Source organism: Choristoneura fumiferana, chromosome 20 (genome assembly GCF_025370935.1).
Source record: "Choristoneura fumiferana chromosome 20, NRCan_CFum_1, whole genome shotgun sequence".
NCBI lineage: Eukaryota > Metazoa > Arthropoda > Insecta > Lepidoptera > Tortricidae > Choristoneura > Choristoneura fumiferana.
The window spans coordinates 4,410,553-4,419,693 of record NC_133491.1 but is presented as its reverse complement, the minus strand read 5'-3'; the positions used below and the strand labels follow the sequence as shown (position 1 = coordinate 4,419,693).

At 36.8% G+C, this 9,141-nt stretch overlaps 1 protein-coding gene across 2 annotated transcripts in view; it reads right to left on the bottom strand.

Moving 5' to 3' along the window:
- LOC141439217 (nischarin-like) overlaps positions 1-8,503 on the bottom strand; it is a 44,809-nt gene extending 36,306 nt beyond the window's left edge. The window contains exons 1-4 of one of the 2 annotated variants that reach the window (XM_074103408.1): positions 7,940-8,503; positions 6,037-6,283; positions 5,691-5,809; positions 77-1,625 (exon numbers count right to left, since the gene is read on the bottom strand). In XM_074103408.1, coding sequence (XP_073959509.1) covers positions 1,035-1,625; positions 5,691-5,809; positions 6,037-6,283; positions 7,940-8,380 — 1,398 coding nt within the window. In that variant the 5' untranslated portion in view covers positions 8,381-8,503 and the 3' untranslated portion in view covers positions 77-1,034. Of the gene's footprint in view, positions 1-76; positions 1,626-5,690; positions 5,810-6,036; positions 6,284-7,939 lie in introns of those variants that run through there. The other variant, XM_074103409.1, reaches the window with a different exon arrangement.
- Positions 8,504-9,141: the final 638 nt, after the last annotated feature.

The window sequence follows — 9,141 nt, the reverse complement described above, 5'->3', positions numbered from 1 at the left end:
CGGACCTGACTGCTTGAGCTTGAGGTCCCGGGTTCGATCGCCGGTCTGAACAGGCCTTGTAATGAAAAAATACGGATGTTTGTTCTCGAGTCTTAATTGGTTTAATTGTATTTAAGTATGTATATTTCTATTTAAGTATGTATATCCGTTGCCCAGTACCCATAACACAAGCTTTTGCTTTCTTTGGGACTAGAGCAATCGGTGTCAAATGCCCCGTGGCTTCGAAACGCAACTGAGTCTGTTAGGGTCTTGGTCACGTCTTCAGAATCGCCGTGTATAAAGAGATTACCTCACCAATTTAGCGTCCGGGTTGAAGTGACGTCAACAAATGATCTAAGTGGGTTAGTGGGAAAGTAGCTTTAGTTCTTTTTCTCACATATCCCTGGGTTTAAATAGCTCATTTGTGTGAGTCCAGTAGAACTGGTTTAATTGTAAAGTACTTATAATTTAAATTGCTCGTAATAATTTAGTTATAGCAGATATAAATTTAATTTTGAACCATACCGTGCTTAGTGATTGATTAAAAATAAATAGGACCGAAATATTAAAATATTCAACAAAGATCAGACCTACTAAATATTTTTTAAGTCGAAATTGATTTGATAAACAAGATTTTCATACCATAAATATTTAAAATAATTAAACGATAAATATAATACATTCTACTGGACTAATTAAATAAAACACGTCAGATTGTTACACTAAAAGTTCTTGTCCAATTGGGCCCAAATGTTTCGTGAAAATTTAAAACCGCACCCATACGTTTCGAGAAGCAAAATATCAAGTCACTGTAAATCATCAATGTTTCTAGACGAGCATGTATCATTTTCACAAAACATCGCCCTGTGCCCGATAACATACTGCCCAAAAGTGTCACCCAAGTACAGTCGAGGCGATAAATATTTATACAGCCATAGCGTTAAATATATGTACCTATGGTTAGTGGCACAAACATGTGTAGATATTTACGACCCTCACTGGACATTCTTAAGCAGTGTCATATTCTATTTAGTTACATATTCTAATTATCACTGTCAACTCCTATTAAAGCAATGCGTCGTATTGTTATTCTGTAAAAAGCTAGGCGTTTTACCCTCCTTCACCACCCTTAAAGCTTGCAGCACCCTGGCAGTATCCAATTCCTTATTCGAAGCCTTCTCATTATCCAAACAAATTTCTTCCATTCTAGTGTTAAACTGTTCTAGAACTTTAACCCTATAGTCTATGGTCGACGCCACAGGATTGGCAGTCAACCATAAATACTCTAAACAAGGCAACCTACATATGTGTTGGACCTCCTCAACATCTGTGACGCTATTGCAGCTCAAATCTAGGCTTTCTAAAGAGTACAACCTAGAAAAGCCCTGGAGTGAGACTACTTTGTTTTGTGATAGGTCTATCTTGACTATGTTACCTATTTTGGAATGCCAACTATCGCATAGCTCGAAGTTGTTCATAGACAAGTTGAGGATTCTCAGATCGTGGAGGCATGATACGTCGCACAGTTCTGTCAGCTTGTTTGAAGAAAGGCTGAGGTGGCGCAGTTTGGGCACCAGCTTGATTGCCCAGTCCATGTCTTGTATGTTGTTGCTGGCAAAATTTACGGTGTTCAGCTTCTTCCACTTCTGTAAATGGCATGATTTTCAAATTAATTCCATGACCCTTCTTTTTAGTAGTAATAGAAGTACCTGCAGTTTTTTTTTCAGAGTACAATCAAGGGCAAAGATATCGACACGGCCAAAGTAGCAAAAATATGAAAAGAAAGAAAGAAAGAAATATTTTATTCGGACCTCGCACATTACATAAAAAGCATAATTGAAATACATTAAAAAATAAAAAACAACAATAATATTAAAATAAAAAGAAGTATTATGCATATGCGAGATCGCGAAGCGGCCCCAGCTCAGCATAGTGTTGGCCGTATAGGCCAACGCTGGTCTTCCGCTGTGACCGCTTGGCGAGTTCACGGACGGCGAATAAAAAATAAATAAATAAATAAAATAACAAACAATAAACAAAAACCAATAAAATCAAAATACAAACCCAAATTAAATAAAAGAGTAAAAAACACTAATTATCCATAGACCACAGACGCCGACACGACATGCAATATGTATACACGGCCTTAATGATAAATGCATAAAGTCGTGTATCCACATTTTTGCAACTTTGGCCGTGTCGATACCTTTGCCCTTGACTGTACTTAACTAGATACAAGGGTTAGTTTCGATAGTTTTTACTACCGAACGACCCACAACATTTTAATAAATTTCAATCGTCATATAAAACTACCTTGAATTTTTATTTATTTACTGTTCAGGCGTGTTTTATTAATCCTACGTAAATGTCGCTGAAATTAGACCTAAGCCGAAGTAACTAGTAAGGGAGAAGATAGGTACTAAATTTAACAAATTGTTCATTAGATTAAGTCATCGTAAACATTAATGAACTAAGTCAGCTGATAAAGCAATCTGCGTAGTGTCCGAGTCATGACCCATTTAGTGTAATTGGTATGTTTGATAAACGGCATGCCTAAACGTGTAGATTTATCATTATGTAATATTGCATAATTAATACAAACAACAACAAACATAAGCTTGAAAACACGTTTTCGCATTCGCAGAATAATGGTTGTCCAATAGGGAAGATCCAATAGCCAAGAACCGAAACTACTGGACGTTTATGGAGAAAGCCTTTGTCCAGCAGTGAACGTCCTAAGGCCGATATAAAAACCTGACCAACAAAAAGTTTGAAAACCCCCGACTTTGTCAATTCAAAGTTCAATATCTCAAAAACGGCTGAACCGATTTTGATAAAACATGTCTAAGAACCATCGCTAGAAAACCTGCTTTCAAATGAAAAAAACCGCATTCAAATCTGTCCACCCGTTTAAAAGCTACGGTGCCACAGACAGACACACAGACACACAGTGGTCAAACTTATAACACCCCTCTTTTTGCGTCGGGGGTTAATGATGATGATGATGCAAGCATTTTTTTTTACTTGTTAAAATATTATCTTTATTGTTTGACAATAAGAGTTTTGGGAGAACATACGACATGACCGGTTCAAATTATCAATTAGAAAGAGTGATCCGACATTTACAATCCCCCTGGTGTTGCAGGTGTCTATGGGCGGTGGTGATCTCTTACCATCAGGAGACCCACTTGCTCGTTTGCCATCCAATAGAATAAAAAAAAAAATACAGTCACCGCCACCAATATCTGGCAAAACAAAGCGTCCATGAATATCTTATACGACTATTTCCTGGGCCGGTAGAATTTGTTAGATATTTTGCACGCTCCAATGTGGCAAATATTAAGGCAGCTGATTGTACAGTCAACGTTATAAATAAGTGATCTTGTCACGTTAACGTGACGTTTGAAAAGCCATACGAAATTGTGTAACGACTGACAGCGACAAGGTACAAAAATGATCACTTATTTATGACGTTAACTGTACCTACTATGATGAGAATGAGAATGAAAACGAATTTAGAAAGTCCATACTTATTATATTTTTTTAGAAAGAAATATACGTGCAGTGCAGAGAGTACGCGCCGACCCCTGTTTTAAATAGAACAATAAAATATTTAAAAAAATATTGTTACAGTATTCATTAAATTATTGAAATAAATTCAGTCGCCTTCTACGTATACCGATAAAGTTACTTACTAAAACAGTAGCATGATCCATTTAAATACATTATTTTATATGTTCAAGGTTGTAAGGACGCTGGTATCGTATGAACGACCTTCGCTAAAACAAAATGACGCATGGAAAAAACGTACATGTTACAATATGTTTGCTTTAGTCATGTAAATTATCGCGTGTCAGATTAAATTGATTTACAATTTCTGTATAATGCCAATGACTTTCTCTGTTGTTGTATTGTGTGTACGTACATGGAAATATTTATAAGCCATTTTTGATGAATTTTGGATTTTAAACTAAACAAACGTGATCACTGATAAGCCAAACTTCAACAATAGATTACTCTCCTTTTATTTATGATAGCGTATTCACAAGTTACCCTGTTTTCTAACGGATACGTTTAAGTGTCTCGGTGTATTGGAACGGAATAGAATAAATCGCTTTGTATTCAGCATTTCCAAGTTTTATTGGGTTTACCCCGTATCTAACCCTTTCGAACCCAGCAAAGTATGAAAAGAGTTACGACAATGGACTTTATGTACAATACGGTATTTGACAACGTCTGAATTTGCCATATCTTAATATTATTATGAAAATATAGATATACAGACAGTGTTTAGCGAAGAGAAAACTTAATTCGGTTGAAAATTGGATGTATAGCGATTTTTTGAAAAATCTATATACCTGTCTCTTTCTCAAACGCTTTTCTCTATGCATCAAGTATGGCGCTACTGGCGTGCGACGTCACATGCCAGTATGTCTTTCTGTGTCTAATCTTGAATTTTAAACCTTTATAACTTTGTTATTTGTAAAGGTAGCTTAAAAATTGTTTCTCTATTCGATAACAGGCATTGTGTTGTTTTAATTTATAAAACGCATACAAAATAGTCAAATACCGTATCCATGTCAAATTCAAAATTCAAATGTAAGAGGTATGACAGTGGACCTTATGTACTCATCATCATCATCATCAGCCTACAGCAGTCCACTGCTGGACATAGGCCTCTTCCATGGCGCGCCACAACACTCTGTCTTCAGCCCCTCGCATCCATCCGCCGCCAGCGTTATGTACTATCCATGTCAAATTCAAATGTAATTAACCCGCACAATCGTATCGGCTGGGTTCGAAAGGGCTAAGCAGAGTGACCAAAAATATAATTATTAATTTCTTGTCAAATGAAATAAATAGATCATGGTCAAAGCCACATCACAACGCGGCGTCGTCATCTGAGTGTGGCATATTGCCCAGTCGTACAGATTAGTGATGGGTTAAACGGGAGACGACCGGATAAAGTGGTTAAAGAACCTGACTATAAAGCTTGAGGTCTCAGATTCTATTCCCAGTCGGTGTGCCGATATTTTTGAACACCTTAGCCGCTCCGAAATAGAAATAAATATAATAATAAATAAATAAATATCAAGGGACAATTCACACCAATTGACTTAGTCCCAAAGTAAGCTTAGCAAGGCTTGTGTTATGAGTTATGGGTACTAAGCAACGGATAAATATAATTATATGTATAGATAGATACATACTTAAATACATATTAATTCATACAAATATCTGCCCCGACACGGAAATTGAACCTTGGACCTCAAGTTTCCTATTCAGGTTCTCTAACAACTTGGCCATCTGGTCGTCCATATGGCGACTCTACAAGCTATACTTAGTTTGGTTCTTAGTAATTTTTAATTGTATTAATATACAATAGAGTTATTAGCAACTGACGTCATCGGTCTTTCCTCTAGTCACCGCCAAACGCAGATAAAGTAATCCAAAAATTTTCCTTGTCTCAAAAAACCTTTTTGGTAACTGGCGGTGGCGAAAGATTGTTGAGCGTGAACGCATAAAGGTGCGACCAAACCGCTGCTTAAAAAACGGTGACGGCACGGAATCGCAGTGACGCACCGTATACGCACCGTTTTTTTTGCATGCTTTCCACACCGTTGCTTAAAATACGCAAACGGTGCGGAATCGCAGTGACGGCCCGTTATCGACAAGACTTTTGAGTATGGATTAGTAATAAAATTACTCACAACAGTGTCAGCTATACAGGATGAATCTTTGTGCAGGATATCAACTAGGAGGAATTCGTTCATGGAGACAACAGTTGCGACCAACACCGACAAGCTGATTAGGGTATCTCGGAGGCTCCCTGTAAGAATAAGCTTTTATAAATAAACTAGCTTTTGCCCGCGGCTTCGCCCGCGTGGAATTCGGTTATCGCGCGCTCTTCTCTCGGGAACTGTGCATTTTTCCGGAATGAAAATTAGCCTATGTCACTCTCTGGCCCATAAACTATCTCTATGGCATAAATCACGTCGACAAACATACAAAAATTAAAGGGTGTAAAAACAAAAATATTGTAATCTGTCTACTTACCAACACTCTGAATACATCCCATAGGAACACCAAGTATAGTCAAGTCCTGCAACATCTTGAAGGGTATCAGATCAAATTGAAGATTGTTGGGTACAATGTTGCTGGTGCCGAGTTTCTCGTAGCTCCCCTCAATATTCAGCGCTCTGAGCTGCGAGCAGTAGTCTAGGATATGGCTGAAGTCAAACATCTGATCTTGCTTCTCCATTGGAGGGCAAGCCATCTTTAGTCGTTCACTTATTGCATGTAACTGGAACAAAACCATGTCAGATAAATCAGCCAGATCTCCTCCTAACCAATTGACACAAACAAATGGTAAATGACTATTTCTCAAAAAGTTGTCCATTTACACTTGTCCACTTATAAAAATATATATTTCCTGAAGCTATTTCAACACCAAAAATAAGTAATATTATGTTTAAAATATAAAAAAAACCTTGTGGGAAAGGCGATAAAAAGTCAGATAATCTTTGTTGTTGGATCCAATAGAAAGTTTTGATGTAGTTACAGAATTACGATTTTTTCCTCACAAGATTTTGTGACGTTTTCCCTACATTAAGAAAAGTTTATGCTCAAAAGATCTCGTCCTTAGTGTTAATAATTTCTTGACAAAACTGACTTCTTGTCAATTTCGTGGCGGGACAACTTTTTGAGAAATACTCAAATGTGATTTTGAGTGTGTTGGACTAATAGGGTAAAAATTTTATTATTTGCATCTAGTTTTAACAGTTAGGTTATGGGTACTAGGGATGGTTTTATATTCGGTATTTGGTATATTTGGCAGGTTTACCGAATATTCGTATTTGGCCGAACATGTCCGGGATGTAGAGGAATTAACAACAAAACACAGTGTTCAATAATTCAAGCTCGCATCACAACACCAACACAAACATCTATTACTAAAATTAGAAAAAATTAGGTAGTTAAGTCTAAACAAATTGCTTTGTTAATGACAGATTCATATGAGTATGACAGATGACCGAGCCTACATTATTTCCACTTTTGGCCACTATGAGCACTGCAATAGATTTCATTACCCCCACCTAGTACTTCGCACCCAGCGAATATGCAGTTGGTATGTCACACATAGGGTTGCAAATTTTTTTTTCAAGAAATAAAGTATATTTAGGTTTGAGAAGAGAAATAAACAGTATTTTAGAAAAATAAATGGTATTTTCTTCTTTTCATGTTTTAAAGACAAACTTTTGAGTGCTTCTCGAACAACTTATCAATTTAGTATCATTTGTAAAAGCCTCATAGACCTTACCAGAATTCAAAATTAAAATATAAAAAGCTTAATTTACATTGGCAGAATTGGTCTGAAACACCACTATTGTAACTATTATTGAAAACAGAATTTTGTATACTTTATTTTAGTTCAACAGTAAAAAGTATAATGTAGTGAAATACAGTATAATACTGTTTTTAACAGTATAGTTGGCAAGCCTAGTCACACACTAATATTTCTTTTTCTTTATTTTATCTTGAATTTCAAATAGAAAAAAAAAACACCTACCTTTATAACTGTTTTAAGTAAAAGTAGCTTAAAATTGATGCATTGTCAAGCTTGCATTGGCAGTTTGTAATTTAAAAAAAAACTAAAAAAGTACTGCATTCTAGTCATCTGTTCAGTCTAAGCACAAATTCTGCTATTTTAATAAAAATACAAAAAGATAGCCCTAAATTTGATGTGGATCCGAATCTATGTAAGCAGAGCTATTTGCTCTTGCTTGAAATTCCTCTATACATATGACAGGATTAGTTAGTACTCAAAACAATTTTTTTTTCAAGTATGTATTGACTCACTGGTATATCAACAAAAGGCCTGACAAACAACACAGATGATTTATGTGGGAAACTATAAGGTGAGTCATAGTGAGTTTATAAACATTATAAGCACACAAACCTCCATTGGAGTAAACTTGTGAGACTTCCCATTCTGTAGCATCTTATCACCTTCCATGTACAAAGTCTTCGCCAAATCTTGTAACAGGAAGAATATATCGTACAAATGCATGTCAAGGAAGTGAGCAAATTCGGACGGCATCGTCAATTTCAAATAATTAAAAACATTTTTTAAGTATACGTCCAACGCTTCCTTTCGCTGTTCGACAAACTTCGGTGTCTTATTTCGTATAACTTTTTTTGGCGGCAACAGCTCTTTGGCCACTCCGTGGTTCGATACGAGTTTCTCATGGAGCTCCACAAAGTCATTATAGCGATGCAACACGTTCCAATGCACAGGGCCAACTCTAACAGTTATTCTATAATACGTCACAGTATCTTTAGAGCTCGTTTCGTCGACGTTTACGCTCGCCTCATTCCTGTAGTTTACGAACGACGACATGTTTGGTGCACTACCTACTGGTCGCGTCGCTGAATTTCACTAGCGTTATTTGAAATAATTATTTTGTTATTACATTTCGCGTGATGCAATGAACGAGCGAGGGACTTCCGTGGAATGAGGCTGAATGAGCCGTCCGGTTTGACAATGACAACCTTGACATTTGTTTGTAAGTTTGACAGAAGCATTTTTTTATTTACACACTGTCTTTGGCAAAGGGATGTTATTTATACAACGAATTTTAAAAAGCTACATCTTTAGCAAGTACCCTTACATTATTCCTTTTTCACATATTCTTGTTACTATGGCTGTTGGGGCAAGCAAGGGGCAAGCCTTTTTAGGTTTTCATACCTCAAAAGGAAGAGAAGAAGGGAACCCTCAATGGTCCTAATTATACCTAGTGCCATCCACGAAGACGCGTGATTTTGTCAATATTAGACATTAATCACATTGTAATAAGAACCACGGCACGCGTCATCATGAATGACTACCTATACTCAGCTGCAACTAACAGGCATGTGCTGCAGTGTGTAATAATATTAGTGTTGTTTCATCATATTATTAGACTTCTAAGTTTCGAAAAACTGCGGGCTACTACGAAATTCGAACTTCGTATCTTGCCGTCCCGCTGACGCCTATAATACTATTTAATACGAAAGAGGAACGGTACGATAGGAACTTCGATTTTAAAATTTTCGAGTAGCCCTCCTGGAGCTTGGCGGTAGTAGCACAAATCGGTATTCGGTACGCCAAATTTCAACGAA